Here is a 27,500-nt window from a genome sequence, read left to right on the forward strand (position 1 = left end):
GTGTGGTTGCTATTCAGCTGTTTGTATTCAAATCGCCATTGGGGATTTTGCGATCACCGCATATAAGACCTGTGTTAAAAATATAAACACACCATGCTCTCGGATTGACCCAAATGGATATGAAGCATCGACTAAGGTGGAAATGTACAGATTTACCCAAAGAGTAACACAATAAACGCTAGAAACGAGTTACAACAGGCTATATCAGATATGAATGAATATCATAAACTATGCAGAACCCCCCCGCTGACAGAAACGCGCACATGGTGTGTTTATATTTTTAACACAGTCCTTATATGCGGTTAGGCGATAAGGTCTCTATGGCGATTTGAATACAAAACAATACCAGCATGAACCCCCTAGAGGGCGACATTACGCACAAATGACGACATGGCTTCGTTTCTCTATAGGCAACCAGACTATTGTTTTAGTCCTAAAGTTCTCTGTAAACCTTTATGTCACCTAAAGTAAACCTGTTTTCATTCAACTTTGCTGTAACCCTTAAAGTCCATTTAGTTCAGTGGACGTTTTTTGTAACCTTTTCAGTTACCCCAAAAGTCCATTGAGTTCAGTGTACTTTTCTGCCCCTTTTCTGATTGGATAATATAATGTCCAATCAAACAGGATTGTTCATGCTTGATGTGACATCACAACATATAAATGGTAAGACGGAATTCATTTCCCAGTGGATTCCTCTCTACTCATCTCAGTGCAACCACACTTGCAATTTCCCAGAATTGCACCTTTCTAGTGGAAACTTGATCTTGTCTCAAGTTTTCCTTGTGAAATACTGTATCTAAGGGGATAAGATTTACATCTGTAACCTATAGTATGATAAATGTACAGTGCTATGTATGTGCTAGTTCAGGGATGCCATGGATGAAAACGTTATATACAGGGGTGCCCCGAGACAAATAATGTTGAGAACTACTGATATAGAGCAGTGGTTTTCTTTCTATCTGTTCTCTCTTTCCTTCAGAACTTGAGGGGGTTCCAGTTGGTCCCCAGCTAAATGATGGGGAGTGGTTACCAAATGGACCCTATAGATCTTTAACTTGTCTTCTTCTTACAAGAAGTCTACACAAGTCTACTCAGTGTGGGCAGGCTAGTGAAATATCCTGTCCTCTGACAGTATGAACTGTGAATGTCAGCCTGATGATCTCCCCTACCTGTGCTCTGTGCCTCCATTCAGGCCCCGGTGCACAGAGACGGTGTGCAGTGAGCTGCAGGCCCGCGTGCTCCAGTGCTACCGAGACAACCCCCAGCAGTCCCTACTGTGCTCCAGCCTGGCCAAGCAGTACATGTCCTGCATCCAGCAAACCAAGAAGGTGTGTGTGTGTGTGTGTGTGTGTGTGTGTGTGTGTGTGTGTGTGTGTGTGTGTGTGTGTGTGTGTGTGTGTGTGTGTGTGTGTGTGTGTGTGTGTGTGTGTGTGTGTGTGTGTGTGTGTGTGTGTGTGTGTGTGTGTGTGTGTGTGTGTGCGTGCGTGCGTGCGTGCGTGCGTGCGTGCGTGCGTGCGTGCGTGCGTGCGTGCGTGCGTGCGTGCGTGCGTGCGTGCGTGCGTGCGTGCATGCGCGCGTGTGTGCATGCGCGCGTGTGTGCATGCGCGTGTGTTAGGGGTGTAACGATATAGTAACTGTATCGAAATGAAAACAGCTAAAATCGAATCGTATCGTTTTATCGACGATATAGTAACTGTATCGAAATATTGTTTTTAACTTAAAAAATCGAAGTGTATCGAAATGAAAACAGCTAAAATCGAATCGTATCGAATCGGCAGTGCAAAGAATCGATTGTATCGATACTACCTTGCGTGCGTGCGTGCGTGCGTGCGTGCGTGCGTGCGTGGTCTTTAAATGGCAACTGAGCAAGATGCCACAGTATTCTAGTTTGACCCAATCACATTGTTTGGTTCCCTCTGTAGTTAATTTATGCTCTGTCGTACGTTGTAGTCGCCTGATGAAAATAGGAAATCTATATAAATATATCTATATATAAATCCAGCTTATCACTCCTCTGTATGCCCCATGCAGTGCAGAATCATACTCTTAGGTCCTACTAAAACAAGTACATGTTCTCTTCAGGAGCACTGGAAGGTTGCAGCCCCTTGTCAGAAGTCAAACACACTAGCTGAACAAGTTTGCCGAAAGCAAAGTTGTAGAAGGCTGGCAACATTCTTTCTGCATTTTTTTCCACACGTTGAAGTACATTTTTTCACTGAATCGATTAGGATAAGTTATTTAGTAGCTGGTAGCCACCGCACTTCAAATGTACCTACACCAATCATTGGGCTTATTTGTAAGACACCAACTATGCACTGTACTTTGGAACATTTTGGGGCGGAAGATTACACCGTTATTAGTGTGGTTTTTGGAGCTCGTACCCAGCGGTGGACCACTCGCCCCGCTTGAGCGAAACTCTCGCCCCTAGCGGCGGAACGCTCTCCCCATGGGAGCGTGTCGATATTTCGACATAACATTTTTGTTCTGCGTCCCAGTATTTGAATGCGTGTGAATGTTAACCTGGTGAAATGCTCACCTGCCGACGCTGGTGAATGTTGTTAACCTCTATGCCTAAACCTAACCCAAACCCTAACCTCAGTAACCCTGACGCTGGTGAGTAGCTAACCTGCCGACGCCCGTAGTCTAAATAATGGAACGTAGAAATAGCGAGATTTCCCCCTCCCCATTTGTGAAAGTATAGCGTTTAAATGTATTTATGCTTTATTTTATTTTTATTTTATTTTTTCCCCTACAACACAAGGCATTCTTTAATTCAAATTAAATCAGACAAATTGAGGGGCGTGTGAAGGGGAGAGAGAAGTAGAACAAGAGGGGAAAAGAATGAGGAGGAGAAACATTGGGAGGCTGGAGAGAGAAAGCATGAGGAAAAGAGCAGACAGTGGTGTAAGTAGTATATTTACTTACTGTACTTTTAAGGCATTTTTTCTTTACTTGAGTATTTCCAATTTTCAATACTTTACTTCTACTCCATTACATCTTGGATCCAAATATTGAACTTTTACTCCTCTACATTTATTTGAAAACTTCAGTTACCAGTTATTTTGCAGATATAAATGATTATTGATTATATTGTATGTAAAGCATACATTTATCCACTTTTTACCCCTATTCTACAGCCTACCTAGGCCAGAGCCCTCTATTAGAGAGTCACGCCAACTCTGTTCACCTCATGGGGCCAGGTCTTCTACATACACATCTATTGTGGAATAGTGACAAAGCGCGAACCGGAAGTATACAGAATGCATTGAAGTCTATGAGGGAAAAGTTACATTTCGAGTTACGTGAACCGGCGCTTTTTCTGACCCCGCATTGAGTACTTTTTCCACCACTGAAACATTGGGAGGCTGGCGAGAGAAAGCATGGAGAGAAAGAGTAGACATCCACAGCTTCCACAGAAGCTCTCTCTTTGAATGACGACAGGGGATCGAACGATGCATTGAGAACTTGGCTGCTGTCCTCGCTGCACTTTGCCAACCAGAACGGGCTCAGATCCCATGCGGTCCTTTGGGGAGAAAGAGTGAAGTCTTATAGGTTCTGGCCCCCGGAACCATCCATTCACCTCCTACATGGCAGCAGGAGGATAGGGATTTGACTGACACTGATGAACGAGTTTCAATGAATCCTGCCGCTGTCTATGACAAGAGTCTATGGCTGGCTTTGATGGAAGATTGAGAATGAAGGTTATAGATTTCAGTGTCTGGGCCCCGCCGCAAACCGAGTGGAGGAATGCTACTGAACTGCAATGACTTGATGAAAATTACTTTCGTCTCTTTTTTTAATACTTATCTCACTTTGGAAGCAAACTTGTAATCTGAAACATTTTCTCTATCTTTGTTGAGCTAATCTGACAGAGATTAATCTCACTGTCCAAGAGGGACCAGCAGCAGTGTTCGTTTAAAGTCTGTTCAATTTTGAAGTTGACATTTAAGTGTTCTGAAGAGCGCTCCATCCTGAGCTCATTTCTAAAGGCTTTTGAGATCGCCATTTAAACATCAGCTGATATAAAGATGTAAAAATATAAAACGTCCTATTTCAAGATCATATGACACAATCCCGCCTTCATATCTGTTATCCAGGAGACGTTTTTGACGTTCATCCCTGGCCCATCACACCACTAGTTGTGCGAGAGTTAATCTAATCAGTATAATCATTTATTAAAAATATTATCATATCATATTAGATTTGAACAGAATAATAATAATAATTAGAATAAGAAATCAGAATTAACAATAATCTAAAATAGTGAAAATAGCACATCTACACCATGTGACAGAAACCAACAAGCAGAATGCCATCTTTAGAGACCCACAACAACCACAAAGCTGGTTCACGCGCAATTAAAGGTTATTTTTGGTATACACATTAATTATTATTTAAAACGGCTTAAAAATAGTTTTAAGCGCCTATTCAGAACACAAATGGGTATATATTTGGGACATTTTCAGCAATCGCTGCTGCACAGACCGTTATCTGTGTGTCAAAAACAGTTTGAGACACATTGAAGTGAAGTGTTGATGATTTAGAGAGCACTATACAGGGTTCCCACGGTCATGAAATTCCTGGAAATATTTTGAAATTTGAAAAATATTTTTCCAGTACTGGAAAGGTTTTGGAATTGATCAAGGGTCCTGGAAGGTCCTGGAAAAAATAGCTATGCATTATCTTTGGTTATTGATTTTGTTAATACCTCTGAAATGACAAATTAAACATTGGCCAAAATGTCAAATATTAGAGGCAGAAATTACCTCTAATATTTGCCTCGCGTTGCGAGGCATTGTGAGCATGTAGATCGGCTATTTTCACAATTGCGACAATTGAGGTGAATTATTGTTATATAGTCCTGGAAATTGGGTTCAATGTACTGGAAAAGTTTTGGAAATGAATTGGTAAAAATGTGTGGGAACCCTGACTATAGAATGGAAGGAACACATAAGTGGAGCTGCCAATGGTGGTTCCTGATCAGTCTTAATGAAAACAAATGAGTGGGCTGTCCAGGGACCCCTCTGGACACGCGGGCAGCTGTCCACGTCTGCCTGTCTATAAACGGATCTGACAGTGCCAGCCGCTTGGCAGAGCACAGGGCTTGGAGGAGAGTTTAACTAGGAAAGTTTCACTGTTCCTGTGGGTGGTCAAGTGCCAACGGAGAGCAGGCAGCTCCCCGCTCAAGTTGTACTGGTGACAGAACATTGGGTACATTTTGAGTGCTATATGTCAGTGGTTCTCAACCTGTGGGTCGGGACCCACAGAGGGGTCCCCAAATTATTTTGGGGGGTCCCCAGATGAGGCAGAAATTGTGAAAATAGCCGCTCACAACGCAACGCAACGCAACACAACGCAACGCTCTCCCTCTCTCTCTCTCTCTCTCTCTCTCTCTCTCTCTCTCTCTCTCTCTCTCTCTCTCTCTCTCTCTTTCTTGGTCTCTCTTGAAGTTCACCTATTGGCAAAGCCCTTCTACCTGTCACTCATAAGGTCTTTTATATGTTATGACACACACACACACACACACACACACACACACACACACCTCCAATCCTTTTCACACATTATGAGCTCTGCCACCTACAAAAGACGGCTACTTAAAGATATTCCTTCACACCCTCTGCTCTCCTATCACTCCCAATGTCTCCTCCGTCAGGTTGGGTCATTGTCATGCATATGGGACCTTCAGTGTGTGTGAGGGGGCACAAGAAAATGTCAGCGCGTCGAGACCTTGCCTTATCACGGAGCTTTGCCCATGAGGTTTTTGTCTGTCTTTGGTGTGACGTAAGGCATTATCTCCATAAGCTGTCATTGTCAGTTATAAAGGAAAGGGGCGTATCGGCTACATATAGGCTACCTGGAATGTGTCCTCTGCATTGATTGATTGAATACTTTATTAACAGTTTGCAAATAGTACAGTGGTACGATTATACAATGATGCTGAAAGGATAACACAAAAACAGGGATCATCGCCATGTTGGCTTGTGGTGGAAATTTTTGTCAAAATTACATTTTTGTCACGGACATAAAGAGATAGCCCTGAATGACCATAACAGGTCTGTAACTCTGAGAGTGTACACATGAAACCAAATGGACCCGTAAGTCCATGCAGAGTTAAGGGCTTTGCATACAGGACCGTTGCGTTTCTTTCCGTTTGCTGCATGATTAAATCGCATTGGATTTGGTGTGCAAGGCTGTGCGGAATCCACACTGCGGAACAGAAGAGGAGTCATAAAAGGAGTCAATGAGTTTTTTACGGCATGCGACAAGACGAACGAATCGAACTGGGTCCGATCGGGGGAAAAAAACACACAACCGCACTTACCTGCCGCATGGCAAATTCGGAGCCGGTGTGCATGAGGTCATAGAGAATCATTGTTTTCTTTAAAAAATTTGAATCGGTGCGGGGGAAAAAACGCGCCTGTGTGCAAAGCCCTTTATGGTGGTCCTTGCAAATAAAACATTTGAGAACCACTTGTACTGGTAGTGGACTAACTCCTAATGTGCCATTGTGTCATAGTAAATGAGTGTCACACATATTCTGAAGAAAACCTGGAGACTTCAGTAATTGTTGGGTATTATGATCAAAATAAGAACATTATGGTGTCTAAAACAGAACATCTAAACTTTGCCACGGACAAGGCCAAGTCTTTCCCATGGACACATCTGTCAGTGGACATATTGATGACCCCTGCACAAAAAGCCCTGAGGCCTTATCTACCTACTGGCAGAGGTGGAAAAAGTACTCACATGTTGTACTTAAGTTAAAGTATCAATACTGCACTGTAGATGTACTCCGTTACAAGTAAATGTCCAGAATTCAAAATATACTTGAGTAAAAGTATGAAAGTATTGGCATCAAAATGTACATAAAGTACCAAAAGTAAAAGTACTAAATGTTTGAAAAAAGGTATAACATAGGACTAAAGTGGGTTAATGTGTGTTTTATAATATTATAATTTACACCTGCAAAGGGTAACATGTCATTAGGTCGACAAACACCCTTTGGATCGACCACCAAACTCTAACCCAAACCCTAATCCTAACCTCAGTAAAACTATGCCTAACTCTAACCCTAACCCTACACCTAACCTCAGTAGCCATGACGCGGGTGATTATCTAACTTGCCGACACTCGGGGGTGATTATCTAACCTGCCGACGCTGTTCGACCCAACGGGAGTTCGACCTATGGGGAATGTTTTGCATGAAAAACATTCCTTGGGCTAAAAACGGACCCCAAAAGAAAATTGATGACTCATCACTAAACCATAGTTTTGTTGGCCGTTTTTTAGCCCAAGGAATGTTTTTCATGCAAAACAAATGCTTGCAATGGATTCAGAATAATTAAAAACCCCTAGTTTGACCCCTCACATCCCACTTAAAGCAGATTTTTTGGGAGTAATTTTTTCCTTTATAGTATAGTGTATAGTAAGTGAATGAGACTGAAAATTACCCTAGCTGTCAAACATTTTCCCCGCCATTTTGAAAAATACACCCCTGCCAAATTTGTTTAATAATCCTCATTGAGAAACGGACCTTTGCTCTCGTGGTCACGGCACGGCAGTGCCATAAACGACCCAGCTATTGGCCTATTGGCTGCCTGCATGAACAGTTAGATGCTGATCAGTTTGACGGTTTTCAACATTATGGCATGAACAGTTAGATGCTGATCAGTTTGACGGTTTTCAACATTATAGCCAGAAACGGCAAAAACATAATCTCTGGCTCTTGGCCCTCCAGGCTGGGCGGAGATAATAATAAACAACCAGGCTTTAACAACACCTGATTCACACCCACCCACACACATCTTTCAGCCTCCTCGCTGCAACTAAACACAGATTGACCTCCAAGGCGCATTAAGCAACACACGCTTCTAAAAAAACATCACTCCAGTGTCACACCTTACTTTCAGCACTCTGAGGTTTACCACCACCAAGCGTTGGTGCAGAATGATAATGTTAGTGCTGTGCCATTTAAAACTCCATCATTGAGGTTGTCCGCCTCTGAGAAACACTTGCCACTCTATTCCACACACTTAACCTTGAACCCCCCTCTCTCTCTCTTTCCCCTGAATGCAGCATTTATCTAACCTGAGAGCCTGTGCATGCGTGACTGTGCGTGTGTGTGTGTGTGTGTGTGTGTGTGTGTGTGTGTGTGTGTGTGTGTGTGTGTGCGTGTGCGTGTGCGTGTGTGTGCAAACGACTCCTGTTGTGCCTGGTAAAGTGCCATTCTATTTGTGCCTTGATTATCGGGGCGGTTTTACTATAGAAGGAGTACATTGAGTGATAAAGCCTCATTATCTTGGCTGCGCACAAGTGTTGTGCACTTAAAAATAACAGAACTGCAAGCTCACAGCGTGTCGCAGTGTGACAGTTTGTGAACTTGTAGATCTCGTATTTCCATTGCGCGATACCCGCGCAGTGAAGTATATTGTAAATCAGGCATTTCTGTTGACAAAATAATTGCTGTGGGGGCGAGGGGGTTCATGTGTGTATTAAGTGAACAGTGCTTCTTTGTATATGTACTATGATGTTGGGCTTTATAGAGTACCAAAGATCAAAAATCATGTTCAAGCTGGTTTCCGCAATATATAAATATGCTTCAACATTGCAGTTTAGCACAGCATGACGCCACTATTTGAGCAGCCAGGGGGGGTTAATTTATTATTCATTTTTATGTGAAGCAACATTGATAGATTTCTTTTGGTCCACACACAAATAATGTACACAAATATAGTGTGTGTACGTGTGCGACTGTGTGCGTGTGTGTGTGGACCCCCGTAGTAGCTTTGGTTTTTCAGAAGTGTTTTTTATTGAGTAGCCCCTTCATAAAAGCGGCGGCCATTATTGAAACGTTGCCATGGTCAAGAGGGCTGCCATTGTGCGGCTGAATTGACACGGTTCATTAGCCGGTCAGTGGGGCTGATTAGAGCGTTGCTTTCTTCATTCAAGAAAGCTTGGCACTTTATCAAAACATTAACATTTTACATGTCAATCATTAATCTTTCTATTTACTTGTATTTATTTAACTCACTCCACTGTTTGTTACACTTAAGATGAAGATGAGGTGAATCAACAATTCCACTTAATTCCAACATGCAGTTACAGTACAGTTCCTTCTCGGGGCTTTGTAACTGTAGGGATGGGAATAGGGGCGGCATAGCTCAGGGGTAGAGAAACCGTTATTAGAGCACGAAGGGTTCCCAGTTCGAATCTGGGCTCCCCCTGAGTTAATGTCGAAGAGTCCTTGAGCAAGACTCTAAACCCCTAATTGCTCCCGGTGAGTAGGTTGGTGCCTTGCATGGTTTCCTCCGCCATTGGTGTATGAATGTGTGCGTGAATGGGTGAATGTAATGCACAATCTATGTAAAGCGCCTTGGATAAAAGTGCTATATAAATGCACCATTTACCATTTAATAGTCACAAAATCAAAATCAAGATTGTGTGTGTGTGTGTGTGTGTGTGTGTGTGTGTGTGTGTGTGTGTGTGTGTGTGTGTGTGTGTGTGTGTGCGTTTGCGTGTGCGTGTTTTTCTTCTCTAAGTGCTATTAATTTGGTGTCTATTTTGTCTAGCTGTGGCTGTGTTGTGTTTGTACGTGTAGTACATGCAGGTAATGTGCTTGTATGTAGCCAATTTGGGTATCGTCAATAATGTGGTGACGTGCACTGGCATGCAGGATGTAGCCTACAGCACCAAGGGCAGCTAGTGTCCCCTCTCATGGAACAACATGGGGGGGGGGGAGTGGGGGGAGTGAGCTGCAGATGTGTTCCATTCCTCTGATTGCAGTACATCTACTTTCAGGGACATGCTGGGCCCCTGATTCAGCCCGGGAAAAAGAGTTGAAGAGGCCCTCATAGCTCGCTATAGAGAGAGATCTCTCTCTATAGCGCTAATGCTACTCAAAGATTTGCCATTTCAGATCATGACAAGTGACAAGCCAGTGGGCCAATTACTGTACATGAGTTATATTTCGTCGTTGTCGGGTGGAAACCTTCTATGTCCAAAACCGTTGGAAATGAACCGGCCGTTCGGGAGTTGTCCCGCTTTTCCCAATGGCCAGCACGTCCCTGTCTACTTTGAACTCTATCAAGCAGCCGAGTGAAGAGGAGTCTCAGTGTCTCTCCAGGGAAACAAGCTCTCAGAGAGCTATATATGATGATGGATTGTGTTTAGAACCTGATTGAGCCTTGAGTGGCCTTTTCCCCCTGCATTCGGTCAAACACAAAGCTGTGGGGAACATGTGGACGATATAAACGAGGTCTTCAGCAAACAAGGTCAAGAAAGACAATCATGGGGAAATTATGGCGTTTCCGTGACAACCATGTTATGGAAGTCCAGCGACGACAGGGGCTTTTTATTTGGACCATGTGAACAGAGCCTATACTGCTGCAGACAGAGACAGCCACGGGAGGCAACATCAATGAGGATTCCTTTAGAACTCTCCTCCCAGTCAACCAACCAGAGGTTATATACTTTTGAAGCGGTGAAAGCCGCTTCCAAGGAGTGGCTTTGTCTGTCCCGTACAGTCTGTCCCATAGGCTTCCAAGGAGTCCCGTGTCTGTGTCATGTCCCGTGCATGCAGTATTGAGGATTGGTCAAGCTTCACATGACAATTTGGCCCTCCAGACAAAATCATTCATTCATTAAGAATTCATAAAAATATAGAACTAAAGCACATAGAAAGTATAGATCTAGAACACAGAATGTATAGATCTAGAACACAGATTTCATAGCTCTAGAACACATAGAATAAAAATTCACTGCTTCACTTCGAACCGAGGTTTGATTTTTTGCCAGACCCATGAAATGGGTAGGCCTACATAAGCAAATGTCGGTCTGTCCCTTTTCTATATAAAGGGTATATATGATGATGACATGATGATGACATGCCTACAAAAGGCATGATGTCATAAATGATGATGACAGACAGGGGGTCTGGCACAACCAGGTTGACCTGGTCTAGTTTTTACTTTTTTTACTATTTATTTTACCACATTCCTTTCGACATACAGTACAATACAGAGATGTGCATGTGAAAACCATAATTTACAAATTAAAAACAATACTTCTACTGCTAATAATGATAAATGAATACCCAAGCAATGCCCATGCTGGCCACTGCATGGAATTCCCTGCATGGGATGAGGAGAGTGTGGAAATCATACATGGGATAAGACCTCGAGAGGTGGCTGTTTGTAGCTATAGTGGAATCAGCACTGCTGTAAACTATGGAGCTGAGACATGGACCCTCACAGCACAACAGGAAAGCTCCCTCGTCTACACAAAGACGCTATGAGTAGCTGTCACATGGACGAACCACATCAGAAATGTGGTCCTCTATGGCAGTGGTTCTCAACCTGTGGGTCCGGACACCCAGTAGGGGTCCCCAAATTACTTTGGAGGGTCCCCAGAACTGATGATTAACTTAAAGTGCAACAATGTTTTCTCACTCAACAGTAAACAAACCGACATAAAGTTTAAGTGTATCGAGGGTATCTGCCGTGACGATTGAAGGACTTTTTAATGGCTCTAAAATGCCAAATTAAACATTGGCCAAATTGACAAACATTAGAGGCAGAAATTGTGAAAATAGCTGATCTACATGCTCACAACGCCTCGCCTCACAATAGAACCATGTTATACAAAATGTAGTGCCTCAACTCTTAGTGCTCGTCAGGGTGGGGGCAGAGGCGTCAACTGGGTATGGCAAGCTATGGCAGCTGCCATACCTTGGCCTACAGGGGAAAATAATAGAATGTACTGTAATCGTGCCTTTTGCTAAAGGTATGGCAACATGACTGGAGTCTTTTGCTAAAGGTATGGCAACATGACTGGAGTCTTGCTTGCGCGCAAGACACCAGTCATGTTGCCATACCTTAGCTTTTTCTGAACTGACGCCGCTGGTTGGGGGGTCCCCAGTTAAAATATAATTATTTTGGGGGTCACGGCCCTGAAAAGGTTGAGAACCACTGCTCTATGGGGACCTACCACGGGTCACAGACAAAGTTATATAGAGAAGGATGAGGCTGGCAGGGAACTGCGTCAGGCACCCGTAACTTGTGGCAAGCAGGCTAACACTGTGGGAACCAACCAAGCCCCCAGAACGGCTTGTAAATATTGAAGCAGCCGCCCTACTGGCCAAAGCTGGAATTTCAGGTGGGGTGAAACATACATGCACGAGCATAAGAGCGCGGCGCTGGGGTCTACAATAGGGTTCAATGGACGTCGACGTCGTTCGTGACGTCATTCGTGACGTTTGGCTCCACTGCGTAGTGGAGCCATTCCCCAGAATGCACCTGGATTAGCTACATGCTAGCACGTAGCCGTTGCTTCAAAACGCCACTGAGCACTTGCATTGAAATGATAGTGGGGGCGGGGCTCGTCCGCTCTCTATTTTATATATACTCTATGGAACCAACCCAGGGAAAAGCCAGGAAAGGAAAGAAGCACACGACCATACGTAGATGCCCTGCGGCAGCACGACAACTTAGCTAACAACAGTGCAGAGTTCAAGATCCTGATGCTAGAATAGGAGGGTGTAGAGGGCAGCGATTCAGGAGTCCCGAGTTGGTGTTGGCTAGACCACACCGCAAATAAATACAAATTAATACAACCTTTTATGGACTATTTTTTAGGCTATCTAGTTCACTAACTTAACAGCTGTTTTTATGATAGTTTGTGTCATTTTGGAAACCTTGACAATGGTTACAAAGTTGAAGTTTAGACAAATAAGGATGGGCTACTATTACCCATCTTAAAGTGAATTTGTTAAAACCTTGGGCTGTACAGCTCCCTTGCCATGATATAAGATCCAAGGATTTATGGTTCGAGTATTGATCTTTATCTGTTGCTTCTTTGCTCTGTGATTGAGGAACCATACTGTAAGTAGTGATTCCACTCATTCTCATTATATGGCGATCAGTGTTGGGCAGTAGTAATGTGTTACTGTAATATTATTACATTTTATTAGGAACGAGTAATTTAACAAATTACTATTATGTTTTGAGAACTATTACAGTCACCCTTCGTGATGTTGACAACAACTAGTTGTCGTTGTGGCGCTGTTGTAACCTTCAGGTAGTGACTCCAGCTGTCTCTTTCATAACAGAACCATGTGAACGTACCTGTATTTAACACTCCTGTGAGTGTCAGCTGCAGTATGAATGTGGCCTGCTAGATTACATAAAGAATGTCACTGATGATAGAGAGAATGATATGACTTCACGCTATAGGGAAGGCTGAGGCTTTGTGTTGGCGGATGAAAGAGGGATGGAGAGAGTGCACATACGAGTAAGAGATGGATGAAGTGGTGAAAGTGGACACAAACAAATGAAGGAGATCGGCTCAGGCGGAGTGGCATGTCACTAAGGGAAGAGTTCAGAGAGAGAGAGAGGGAGGGGGGGCGGCAGATGAATGGATGATGAGGGAATGGTAAGTATTGAAGTATTGAAGGAACAAGGGAGAAGGAGAAGAGGTTCAAGTCAGTACTCTGTCAATCATTTCAACAACAAAAGAACTACTAGACACTACTGTCGTAAAGGAGGAATGGGATGAATAGACGAGAGAAGGAAGAGAGGGAGAGAAATACATCAGAGCTGAAGCATATAAAATGTCTGCGTGCATGAGTGGGTGCATGGTGCGGGAGTGTATCTATGTTCTCCGCTTACCTAAAATTAGGCCTAAAGTAAGTGGGGAACATAGGGACAGACACTGGACAGACCCTTATATGCATGACCATAAAATTGTCTGGCAATCGTGAAAAGGACTCAGACACAGACACTAAAGACACTGAAACAGGTTTTAATGTTCGGAAAATCAAAACTAGCAAAGGGTCTCCATTGTCATAGAAACAAAGCAAAGGTCAGTATAAAGTCAGAAACTTGGCTTGAACAAGGTTTGAGAGCTTGTAGTTCACACAAGACAATCTGGCAAAGACTGGAGTGAGACAAGTATCATTTCTCCATCTTGCGATCTGACCACCTGGTGTATGACACATACAGTAGATCAGATATTCTCTCCTGTTCTCTCTCTTTCTCTCTCTCTCTCTCTCTCTCTCTCTCTCTCTCTCTCTCTCTCTCTCTCTCCCCTTTTCTAAAATCCATATTGTTCTCCAACGACATCCAGGTAAATGTCTCATCCATACACACTACAGCCCATTGACCGCCATCTCTATAATATCTGATCGATAGCTCTGAGCTAGTAATGGCCTGTCGTGGGCTTTAAGTGGACGACACATTACTGATTTTCCAGCCGGGATTGAATCCTTGCTGGTCTGGGGGTCGCCACGCTGGACGCTCGCAATCATTATGTTATAGTCTGTGAGGGTGAACGGTTCTAATCTTCTGTCTCCTGGCTGTTCACAGTCGGTGCCCTGAAGATGTTTGATTTTTTTTTTCTTCTCCTGGTGTCGGGATGGAGAATCAGGATGGAGATTGTCAATAGCTTATGATTGATTCACTATATACATATAGTACTTCAATATATATATATGTATTGTATACATACAGTATAGTACATTGCCATTTAATCCTACGTGCTGCTCATGACATTGCTTGCTATTAAATGACACCCTCACTGCAACTGTGTGCACTACATTTGATTAATGACTTCCTGTCATATTCAACCTTTTATTGACTGATATACTGTCTGACTGAACAGGCAACCGAGTGCACCTAACTGACTGAATGACTGACCTGCTGACTGAATGATTTAGTTTACCCAACCATCCCACTGACTGACTGACTGACTGACTGACTGACTGACTGACTGACTGACTAGGTGCCCTCTTCAATGACTAATTGACTGTCCGACTGTCTTACTGAGTGCGTAATCAGTGGAAGCGGACTTGCCATGGCCGCTCAGTTGGGAGTGTGAGTGACAATCTCCCTGGCGACTGGACTGTCTCCGTCTCTCTACAGAGAGAGTGAGGGAGAGAGAAAGAGAGAGAGAGAGTGAGAGCATGTGCTATTAGCCTTGGGCAGAGAAGGCATTTATTGATTTTCTAACCTTCTATTATTTTTGTTTTTCTCAGAGAAAAGACAAGTGAGTCAGTTGTGCGTGGCTGTGTGTGGCTGTGTGTGTGTGTGTGTGTGTGTGTGTGTGTGTGTGTGTGTGTGTGTGTGTGTGTGTGTGTGTGTGTGTGTGCGTGCCTGCGTGCCTGCGTGCCTGCGTGCCTGCGCGCTAGGGCATTCACCAAATATTAGAATATTGGAATATCAAATCACTGTTCAAATACTGTACATCAAAGCTGAATATTTGCTGATATTAATTTTAACTAGAAGCTCGGCCGCCCTTCCGGTCAGTCAGTGTTCTTTCCACGCACTCAACATTAAATCGGTTAACACTGAATATCTCGTCTATGACGTCTGACATCATACAATGACCTTTATGCCCATATATGGAGATACCTGATGTCATCAATAGTCACACTTGTAAATTTGTGTGATGTCAGTGTGATATAAAACGGATGTGTGTCCATATATGGAGATCTCTGAATCTCGTCCTTGTCCCCTTTTATGGGCATATTGGCGGTTCTACTGAAGACAATCTTGTTTTGTACAACTGTACATCATACAAGTACAGTAACGGCAGGGGAAATAGCTAAGAACGTAGGCAAAGATCTGAGCTATCCGTGTGCAAATGTTGGAGTCTATAGAACCAACCATGTGCTGTGAGACCCCTGTCATGCAATCCGGGCCTCGGCTTCAATTAGTAGTTGATGATGATTATTAATTATAATACTATTTTCTTCTTTTTTTCAAGCCCTGGCAATATATCTACAGCAGACAAGCTCTGGTGTTGGTATTTCTCCTAATCCATTCATGGTTGATTGTTGTCAAATCATATCACACTGTATGATTTGGCAGAGTCCTTTCAGCACAGAGCTGGAAAGCCTACTTTGACCCAAACTACCCATTGTATAGTAAATACATTGCCCCCATCCCCAAACTACCCACTTTATAGTAAATACGGAGCTGCTATCCCCAAACTTTCCACTTCTGTCCTCTTGTACAAGAGTAAAAAAAATGCACCCAGGAATGAGTTCATACTGACAGCATGAAGGACAGAAAGATCAATAACCAATTGATCACATGTTGTGTTTATTGATATACTGTAGCCAACAGTAATAAACTACTGTATGAGACCTCATGCAGTATACAGTACGTGTTACATTTATCATCACTACTGCTCAGCTCCAATAGTTGCCAACTTGTTATTTATATCAGGTCACACTTGTTGTTGATGACGACAGTCACGTCACCCAGTGTTTTTCAAGTTGGCACCTCGACAGAGTGCCAACTTGCCCACCCACATACATACAGACACCACCGAACAGCACCAATCACAGTACTTGCTTGCTCTGCTGGCGCACAAGTAAGGCATATACAGTATGCCCACGAGTGCACAAGGAGCAAGTTGGCACCTCGACAGAGTGTAGTCTAATGAGTTAACAGCAAAGAAACCTGCTTATCCAGTTAAGCAGCCTGGTACACAGTGCCACATAACACCATGACCATCTGCCCCAGTTTTACGGTGCATTATTTTTGCTGCATCTGGGTCCACAGACTTAGCTCTATGTGGCCCCCAATGTAGTTCCTACATCCCAATGCAAGCCTTGAGCCAGAAACTTTGGCTGTGCCCTGCCTGCCCTAGGTATAACGCATAAAAAGCTTTTTGTGCCTTTAAATTAACCAAGTGTGGATTTGCCTGAGTCCTGACTCTTGCCCGGGGCACCAAATTTATCAGGGCCAAGTGTATACCGTGGAAGGTGCTAGGGGTCAGTCAGAGACTTGGGGAGCTAGCTCATACACTATGCATGAGGCTATGTGTCCCGTCACACTGCCTAGGGTGAGTTTGACAATGCCAAATACACCCTACTGCCACACACATACGTATGCAAGCACACACAGGCTCAGACACACACACACACACACACACACACACACACACACACACACACACACACACACACACACACACACACACACACATACATGCACTCACGCAAGCGTACACTGCCACACACACTTAAACAAATAGAGCCATACTGAAGCAAAGTGTGCAGACACATGCTGTTTCTCCATATCGTGGGATGTGAGTGGTGGAACAGCAAAGCTAAATCCCCTCGTCACATTCACCGCTCATCTCCAATTCAATGGCACAGGCCGCGATACCCTCGGATGCACTTGGCAAGCCAACCGCTAGCCTGCCAGCTTGCTTGCCTATCGGCCTGCCAGCGTAGCACTGACAGTTAGCATGCCAGCTAGCCTGCTAAGCGGCCACTACCTAATGCTTCAGTAACCAAGGGTCGTTGTTTGTTTGTGTAGACAGACACAAGAGGGGCCTAACTTCCCCTGTAGAGGACTTTATCACTAAAATGAAATCTGCTTATTCATTGTTTAGCACTACAGTACAGTCATAGACAATCCTTAACAAGGACTATTTTCAAGATTATTCGATTAGTCTGAAAAGTAAGCGGTTGAATAATCGCTAGAAAATAATTCATAGTTTCAGCCCTATGCAAGTCACGCTGTCCTGAAGTAGCCTTTTTTACATTGTGATTCCTACTAGCCATCTAAAAGAGTACTGTATTGTATGTGTGTGCGCGTGCATGCGTGCGAACCAGAGACACATTTCTTGAACACACTTGTTTAGTACACTACACACCAGTAGGCCAAGGCAGTAACTCTTATGTTTCGTACTTTTTGAAATAGGTATATGTTTTAAACCTTTTTTTTTATATATACTGGAAGTCAATGGAGGTCAGATTGGGCTGAAGTTTTGTCCAAAAAAGAAAACGACTGTACTTACATCACAGATGACAATAACTGATGTCATAGACAGGCCACATGAATTCCAAGATCGTGTGTCTGTGTTTTACTCTATTTTCTTTTGTTAATTTTAGTATTATTATAGGAAGGTTTTATGAAGTGAGGTGGAAAAAAGTGACACTTAACTTCAGATAATTCCCTCCGGAATGAAAGTTAGCTAATAAGATATCTAAAAGAACTTTACCTGACAGGAAGAGTAAGGACTATTATGCAGTCATCTGTATTTTTGAAATATTAATATTAAAATTAGAATTGGAACGTCAGAACATTTTTGTTTCCACTGCTTCTCTAAATTCACCGTTTGTCAGCCTTCTGATTGGTCCCTGAGACTCCCTGACTGGCCAACCAGAAAAATACATTCACTTTTTGCAAGCGGGGGTGGAGTTCTGCAGTCGGAGAAAGTGGCAGCCGTCTTTCACCGGCTGTCCGCACTGCGGAGCACGGCCAGGCCGCTCGCGACCATAGCGTAAGCGATCATTGTAATGAATAAGCTTCAACAGACTAGTTCACATGGACCAATGGTACATATATTTTAAATGGGCAGAATTACGAAAAGCCAGCCTATTATGTGAGGAGAACAGATTATAGTTCTCCTCTTCCTACCCAAGATGCAATGCGCTTTCTCCTTCTATTTCTATTCTCTCTCTGATCCAGAAGATTAAACTAATTAAAACATATATTTTCGGGGGGAAATTACTGTTTTGCTATGTAATTACTGTACCTTTTTCTTCCCTTTTTATTAATATCACGTAGATGTGTTTTTTTTGGTACTTTATATAGCTGTAATGAGGCTATGAAGGAGAAAAAAATCCCATCCACTTCCACTATAAAAGAATCTGCAATAGTGATTCTGTCCCACTGGGATTAAACAAATTAAAACATATATTTTCGGGGAAACCCCCTGTTTTGCAATGTAACTACTGTACCTTTGTCTTCCCTTTTTATTAATATCACCTAGATGTTTTTCCTTTGGTACTTTAAATTGCAATAATGAGGCTATGAAAAAAAAAAATCGGTGGGTGATATGGCCTAAAAAGTAATACCCCAATATTTTTTTGACATTTCGGAAACGTGGATATTTGATGATACATTTCAACATGTCAACATGTCTAACATTATATGAATAAGAATCACTTTTAATAGTCCATGGGCCAAGACCCAAAATTTCACAAATCTGTCCCATCTGTATTGGCATATTCTAGGTGTGATTTTTTTCCCCCCATTCCTATACATATTTGGATTATGTTTTTATATGATAAGCCTTGCTGACTGGTAGCATATTGGTGTTTTCAACTCTTAAAGTAATATATCCTCTCCACGTGTGCGCGCATGTGTGTGTGTGCATGCGTGCGTGTGTGTCTGCACTACTGGCCACCCATACTGCACAGTAGATACTAATATAGATAATAAACTCCTATGTCATGTTTGAAGTCATTTGTCTAATACACAGTGGCATTTAAGCCGCCATTGATTTCAGGTTCAAATCATTGCAACGCATTTTCCCCCTTTGTTAGCCTTCTGGTTGGTCCCTGACTGACCAACCAGCAGGCTCTATCTGCCTTGTCCCTCCCTGGTCCCGCCTTTTTTATGTTGAATTTGCTAAAACATAATTTTTGGAGATATGAAAACATTAAAAAACATGCTGAGTCACTATACTGCCACTGAGCAGCTCCATTTTACTGGAACCAAGTTTGAAATTAGAATTGGACATGCAGAACAACAATACTAAGCAACTGAATTAAAATGGTAGTGGATGGAGTGTCCCACCGAATGTCCCACCAAGACACAGCAGCCAATGGTTGTGAAGAGGGGCGAGACAACGGGCGGGACTTGACAAAGGGTGAATTAATACCTTTTCACAAAAGTAACACTTCCTATGCATTTCATATAATGCATTAATTTCTAAACATATTGTATAATGCATTATAATTATGACCTCAACACTGAACATGTACATTTATATTTATACAAACTCATAATTACAATAATAGCGCTTTATAACAACAATAACGCAAAGCATTTTACAATTACTTGTTAGGTCAATTATTATAATACTTCATAATTACTGAACTGTTTTCGGATAAGATCATAGTGCATTATAATTATCCATCCATCCATCCATCCATCCATCTTCAACCGCTTATCCGGAATCAGGTCGCGGGATAACAGTTCCAAGAGATTTCCAGTCTTCCCTCTCCTGAGCAACATTATCCACTTCCTCTGGGGTGGATAATGTGTGTGGAGATGTAAACCCTCCAGCTGGTTCTTGGTCTGCCCGGGGTCTCCTCCCAGTGGGACATGCAGCGAGCACCTACCCAGGGAGACGCTTGGGAGGCATCAGAGATGGGAAAAGTACTCACGTTCTGTACTTAAAGGAGTAGTTCACCACTTTTCAACCTGTCTTCATATAATAGGTCCTCACTAATGTTCATGATAAAATATCACAATTTTTTTCTACTCAGCCCAAGTCTCCTAGGAGAGCTGTGGGAAGTTCAGAATCCATCGTCTTGTGACATCATCATTTTCCAAAAAAAAAGATTAATCAATATTTTTGAAAAAAATATTTAGATTTTTAATATCGCGAGAACAATGGCTTCTACTTTAAAATTGCAACTTTTCAGGAATAGAAAGCCTGCAGTTTCTATAAGCTGGATTGGTAATCGATGATGTCACAAGACTATGGGTTTCTGACCAGCCAACAGCCCTCCTCTGAGAAAAAAAAAAGAAAAGCTATTTTTGAGTGAGGACCAATTATATGAACATAGGTTGAAAAGTGGTGGAGTGCCCCTTTAAGTAAAAGTAAAAGTACTTGTGAAAAAAACGACTTTGGTAAAAGTAAAAGTACTCATTCCAAATAATTACTCAAGTAAAAAGTAAAAAGTACGTGCTTTGAAAAGTACTTTTAAAGTAAAAGTAAAAGTATTTTTACCGTATATTTCTAGAATTTGAAGGATATTAAAATTAAAAGATCCCCACCAAACATACGTCTTAAAACTGGCCCAGAATTGGTTTCCACTATGATGTGAAATCTAAATGCAGCAGTGTTTTTTTTTAGACTGAGTACCAGTTATAGATAATATTTGACTCTCCAAGAACAATCATTATTATTATAAAAATATATCTATATCCCACGATTTTGTAACCCATTTTTTTAAGTGCCAATTGACCACCAAGTAGGCCTACACCATTATGACTGATGTTAAAATACAGATAAGGTTTCCTAATAAGAATGTCGTTTTCATTGTTCAATTATAATTATAATACATCTCACATCCACAGACAGACAGATTTCTGACTGTTATACTTTAAGATGTTTTGCATGTCTGTCAGAGGAACCAAATGTAAACAAGCCATACAGACTGTATGGATGATAATCATACTGTAGTGCTTTTGCTATGCGAACTGCTAATCAAGTATTCAATCAATCAATTCAAACAAACGCATGCATGCACGCGCATGAGGGCACGCACGCGCGCGCTCTCTCTCTCTCTCTCTCTCTCTCTCACTCTCACTCTCACTCTTACACACACACACACACACACACACACACACACTAAAAGGCTTTTGCGAGGCAAAAAAAAAAAAAAAACACTTTTTCCATACAGAACTTTATCCAGCATGAGATAAAAAGCACTGCCACTGTCTGACTCACCTAAGCTTCGGAGGTTAAAAAAGAACGCATTTCCAACGCGTGTGCATTACGAGCACCATGGCCAAAGTCTTGTGTTTATAATCCATAGTTAGTTAGTTATAATCCACGTGAATTAATTGTTGACATGTTTGAAAGCTGTGACGAGATGAATGATTTACAGCATGTTGGTAGAATTAAACCACCTTCTTTCCTCTTCCCCTGAAAACCGTGGATTTCAAAATAAGAGCATGGGGTATTAGGCTATTATGTGGGATATATGATTAGTTACATGGTAGTCTAGTTACAGGAAGTAAATAGACCGGTGCTTTCCTACTTGACACAGTGACTCTCACTCTGCAGCAGCCAGAGCGTCACCACCGCAGCCTCTATGAATGATGATCAAGCGCTTTAATCATTTTGTTTGATCTGCCACGCATCGGCGCAACATTAACATAAAAGTAGCGAACCTGTTTTGAAAATGTAGCAGAGTAAAAGTACAGATACTTGTGTTAAAATGTAACGGATAAAAGTAAAAAGTACCCAGAAAAATAATTACTCAGTAAAGTACAAAGTACTGAAAAATGTACTTCGTTACAGTAACAAAGTATTTGTACTTCGTTACTTCCCATCTCTGGGAGGCATCCGTACTAGATGTCTGAACCACCTAAGCTGACTCCTTTCCAAGGAGCGATTGATTGATTGATTGATTGATTGATTGATTGATTGATTGAATACTTTATTAGAAGTTTGGAAAAGGTACAGGACAGAAAAATTAACTGATACAAGGTCAACTAAAAGGATAAAGACCACCAGGAAGTGTTTGGGCTTGTTTAAATTGGATCCCTTTTTTCTCAATTCATACAACATTAAATGACAGACAAATAAAAACACAGTACACAGTGCAAAAAATATCATAAGACAGTTGGAAAACAAAATAAAAAATAAATGGTATTAACAATAAAAAGGTCATGGGGAGGTAAGGATAGGCTTTGTCTTTTTTTTTTACCAGTTTCAAGTTGCAGCCACCTGTAAGTGACTTTTCAGAGCAGTTTTAGAGGAGGGTAGGGATTTACACTCCTTTAAGGCTGTCGGAAGGGCATTCCACATTTTTGCGGCATAGCAGGAGGGAAGGATAGTTGTAAAAAAGTATAATGTAATGGGCTTTAACCTTTCTCCAGTGTTCGTTGGAGAACACTGGAGAAAGTTTCTGATCTTGTGCTGCATTATGAACAATCCAGCTTTCTCATCTCTGCCGTGACGTCAAGCTCTGTAATTTCAGAACACTATCTATCTATAAATGCGAGAAGTCTCTGCGTGCGTGTGTGTGTGTTTGTAATCCGCGTATCTCGAGAACCGTTCGTCCCACCGGCTTCAGATTCGGCACGCGCGTTCCCCGCCGCGGCACGGAGTGCAGTGCCGGGTCTCGACCCGACCCGACGCGCGGTTTTCCCAAACCGGCGCGAAACGTTCGGAATCTCCTTATGCGGGGTTGATTGTTGACATCAGGCTGTTTCTGAGGAAATCGGCGAAAGCTCTGACTCATTGTGACATCACTTCATAAAAGGCTCTGACATCACGTACGCCACATGAGTCAACAAAAAATCTCTGTGAGTGTGTATGTATGTAGGTAATCCGCGTATCTCGAGAACCGTTCGTCCCACGGGCACGCGCGTTCTCCATATATGGGCATAAAATGAATGCCCCCATATGAGAACCGTTCGTCCCACGGGCACGCGCGTTCTCCATATATGGGCATAAAATGAATGCCCCCATATATGGGCATAAAATGGATAAAGGGACACAGACAGACAGATTCAGAGATCTCCATATATGGGCGTGAAATGGACGCAAATAGACAGATATCTCCATATATGGGCATATATGGGCATAAAATGGACCCAGAACTATATGGACGCAAATGGCATATATGGGCATAAAATTTACGCAGAATCACAAAGATCTCCATATACGGGCATAAAGGGACACAGACAGACACACAGACAGACGGATACAGAGATCTCCATAAATGGGCATAAAATGGACGCAAATGGCATATATGGGCATAAAATTTACGCAGAATCACAAAGATCTCCATATACGGGCATAAAGGGACACAGACAGACAGATTCAGAGATCTCCAGACAGATTCAGAGATCTCCATATATGGGCGTGAAATGGACGCAAATAGACAGATATCTCCATATATGGGCATATATGGGCATAAAATGGACCCAGAACTATATGGACGCAAATGGCATATATGGGCATAAAATTTACGCAGAATCACAAAGATCTCCATATACGGGCATAAAGGGACACAGACAGACACACAGACAGACGGATACAGAGATCTCCATAAATGGGCATAAAATGGACGCAAATGGCATATATGGGCATAAAATTTACGCAGAATCACAAAGATCTCCATATACGGGCATAAAGGGACACAGACAGACAGATTCAGAGATCTCCATATATGGGCGTGAAATGGACGCAAATAGACAGATATCTCCATATATGGGCATATATGGGCATAAAACATAAAATGAATGCCCCCATATGAGAACCGTTCGTCCCACGGGCACGCGCGTTCTCCATATATGGGCATAAAATGAATGCCCCCATATATGGGCATAAAATGGATAAAGGGACACAGACAGACAGATTCAGAGATCTCCATATATGGGCGTGAAATGGACGCAAATAGACAGATATCTCCATATATGGGCATATATGGGCATAAAATGGACCCAGAACTATATGGACGCAAATGGCATATATGGGCATAAAATTTACGCAGAATCACAAAGATCTCCATATACGGGCATAAAGGGACACAGACAGACACACAGACAGACGGATACAGAGATCTCCATAAATGGGCATAAAATGGACGCAAATGGCATATATGGGCATAAAATTTACGCAGAATCACAAAGATCTCCATGTACGCCACATGAGTCAACAAAAAATCTCTGTGAGTGTGTATGTATGTAGGTAATCCGCGTATCTCGAGAACCGTTCGTCCCACGGGCACGCGCGTTCTCCATATATGGGCATAAAATGAATGCCCCCATATGAGAACCGTTCGTCCCACGGGCACGCGCGTTCTCCATATATGGGCATAAAATGAATGCCCCCATATATGGGCATAAAATGGATAAAGGGACACAGACAGACAGATTCAGAGATCTCCATATATGGGCGTGAAATGGACGCAAATAGACAGATATCTCCATATATGGGCATATATGGGCATAAAATGGACCCAGAACTATATGGACGCAAATGGCATATATGGGCATAAAATTTACGCAGAATCACAAAGATCTCCATATACGGGCATAAAGGGACACAGACAGACACACAGACAGACGGATACAGAGATCTCCATAAATGGGCATAAAATGGACGCAAATGGCATATATGGGCATAAAATTTACGCAGAATCACAAAGATCTCCATATACGGGCATAAAGGGACACAGACAGACAGATTCAGAGATCTCCAGACAGATTCAGAGATCTCCATATATGGGCGTGAAATGGACGCAAATAGACAGATATCTCCATATATGGGCATATATGGGCATAAAATGGACCCAGAACTATATGGACGCAAATGGCATATATGGGCATAAAATTTACGCAGAATCACAAAGATCTCCATATACGGGCATAAAGGGACACAGACAGACACACAGACAGACGGATACAGAGATCTCCATAAATGGGCATAAAATGGACGCAAATGGCATATATGGGCATAAAATTTACGCAGAATCACAAAGATCTCCATATACGGGCATAAAGGGACACAGACAGACAGATTCAGAGATCTCCATATATGGGCGTGAAATGGACGCAAATAGACAGATATCTCCATATATGGGCATATATGGGCATAAAACATAAAATGAATGCCCCCATATGAGAACCGTTCGTCCCACGGGCACGCGCGTTCTCCATATATGGGCATAAAATGAATGCCCCCATATATGGGCATAAAATGGATAAAGGGACACAGACAGACAGATTCAGAGATCTCCATATATGGGCGTGAAATGGACGCAAATAGACAGATATCTCCATATATGGGCATATATGGGCATAAAATGGACCCAGAACTATATGGACGCAAATGGCATATATGGGCATAAAATTTACGCAGAATCACAAAGATCTCCATATACGGGCATAAAGGGACACAGACAGACACACAGACAGACGGATACAGAGATCTCCATAAATGGGCATAAAATGGACGCAAATGGCATATATGGGCATAAAATTTACGCAGAATCACAAAGATCTCCATGTACGCCACATGAGTCAACAAAAAATCTCTGTGAGTGTGTATGTATGTAGGTAATCCGCGTATCTCGAGAACCGTTCGTCCCACGGGCACGCGCGTTCTCCATATATGGGCATAAAATGAATGCCCCCATATGAGAACCGTTCGTCCCACGGGCACGCGCGTTCTCCATATATGGGCATAAAATGAATGCCCCCATATATGGGCATAAAATGGATAAAGGGACACAGACAGACAGATTCAGAGATCTCCATATATGGGCGTGAAATGGACGCAAATAGACAGATATCTCCATATATGGGCATATATGGGCATAAAATGGACCCAGAACTATATGGACGCAAATGGCATAAATGGGCATAAAATTTACGCAGAATCACAAAGATCTCCATATACGGGCATAAAGGGACACAGACAGACACACAGACAGACGGATACAGAGATCTCCATAAATGGGCATAAAATGGACACAAATGGCATATATGGGCATAAAATTTACGCAGAATCACAAAGATCTCCATATACGGGCATAAAGGGACACAGACAGACAGATTCAGAGATCTCCAGACAGATTCAGAGATCTCCATATATGGGCGTGAAATGGACGCAAATAGACAGATATCTCCATATATGGGCATATATGGGCATAAAATGGACCCAGAACTATATGGACGCAAATGGCATATATGGGCATAAAATTTACGCAGAATCACAAAGATCTCCATATACGGGCATAAAGGGACACAGACAGACACACAGACAGACGGATACAGAGATCTCCATAAATGGGCATAAAATGGACGCAAATGGCATATATGGGCATAAAATTTACGCAGAATCACAAAGATCTCCATATACGGGCATAAAGGGACACAGGCAGACAGATTCAGAGATCTCCATATATGGGCGTGAAATGGACGCAAATAGACAGATATCTCCATATATGGGCATATATGGGCATAAAACATAAAATGAATGCCCCCATATGAGAACCGTTCGTCCCACGGGCACGCGCGTTCTCCATATATGGGCATAAAATGAATGCCCCCATATATGGGCATAAAATGGATAAAGGGACACAGACAGACAGATTCAGAGATCTCCATATATGGGCGTGAAATGGACGCAAATAGACAGATATCTCCATATATGGGCATATATGGGCATAAAATGGACCCAGAACTATATGGACGCAAATGGCATATATGGGCATAAAATGTACGCAGAATCACAAAGATCTCCATATACGGGCATAAAGGGACACAGACAGACACACAGACAGACGGATACAGAGATCTCCATAAATGGGCATAAAATGGACGCAAATGGCATATATGGGCATAAAATTTACGCAGAATCACAAAGATCTCCATATACGGGCATAAAGGGACACAGACAGACAGATTCAGAGATCTCCAGACAGATTCAGAGATCTCCATATATGGGCGTGAAATGGACGCAAATAGACAGATATCTCCATATATGGGCATATATGGGCATAAAATGGACCCAGAACTATATGGACGCAAATGGCATATATGGGCATAAAATTTACGCAGAATCACAAAGATCTCCATATACGGGCATAAAGGGACACAGACAGACACACAGACAGACGGATACAGAGATCTCCATAAATGGGCATAAAATGGACGCAAATGGCATATATGGGCATAAAATTTACGCAGAATCACAAAGATCTCCATATACGGGCATAAAGGGAC

The 27,500-nt window shown here is 42.5% G+C and overlaps 1 protein-coding gene across 1 annotated transcript in view; it reads left to right on the forward strand.

Moving 5' to 3' along the window:
• Nucleotides 1–27,500, forward strand: part of chchd6b (coiled-coil-helix-coiled-coil-helix domain containing 6b) — a 95,389-nt gene that overhangs the window by 64,750 nt on the left and 3,139 nt on the right. Inside the window, exon 8 of the mRNA XM_080727585.1 lies at nucleotides 1,193–1,328. Within this exon, the coding sequence (XP_080583711.1) occupies nucleotides 1,193–1,328 (136 nt within the window). The remainder of the gene's footprint in view (nucleotides 1–1,192; nucleotides 1,329–27,500) is intronic.

The sequence above is a fragment of the Nannobrachium achirus genome, assembly GCF_963921795.1.
Source record: "Nannobrachium achirus genome assembly, chromosome: 6".
Lineage (NCBI taxonomy): Eukaryota > Metazoa > Chordata > Actinopteri > Myctophiformes > Myctophidae > Nannobrachium > Nannobrachium achirus.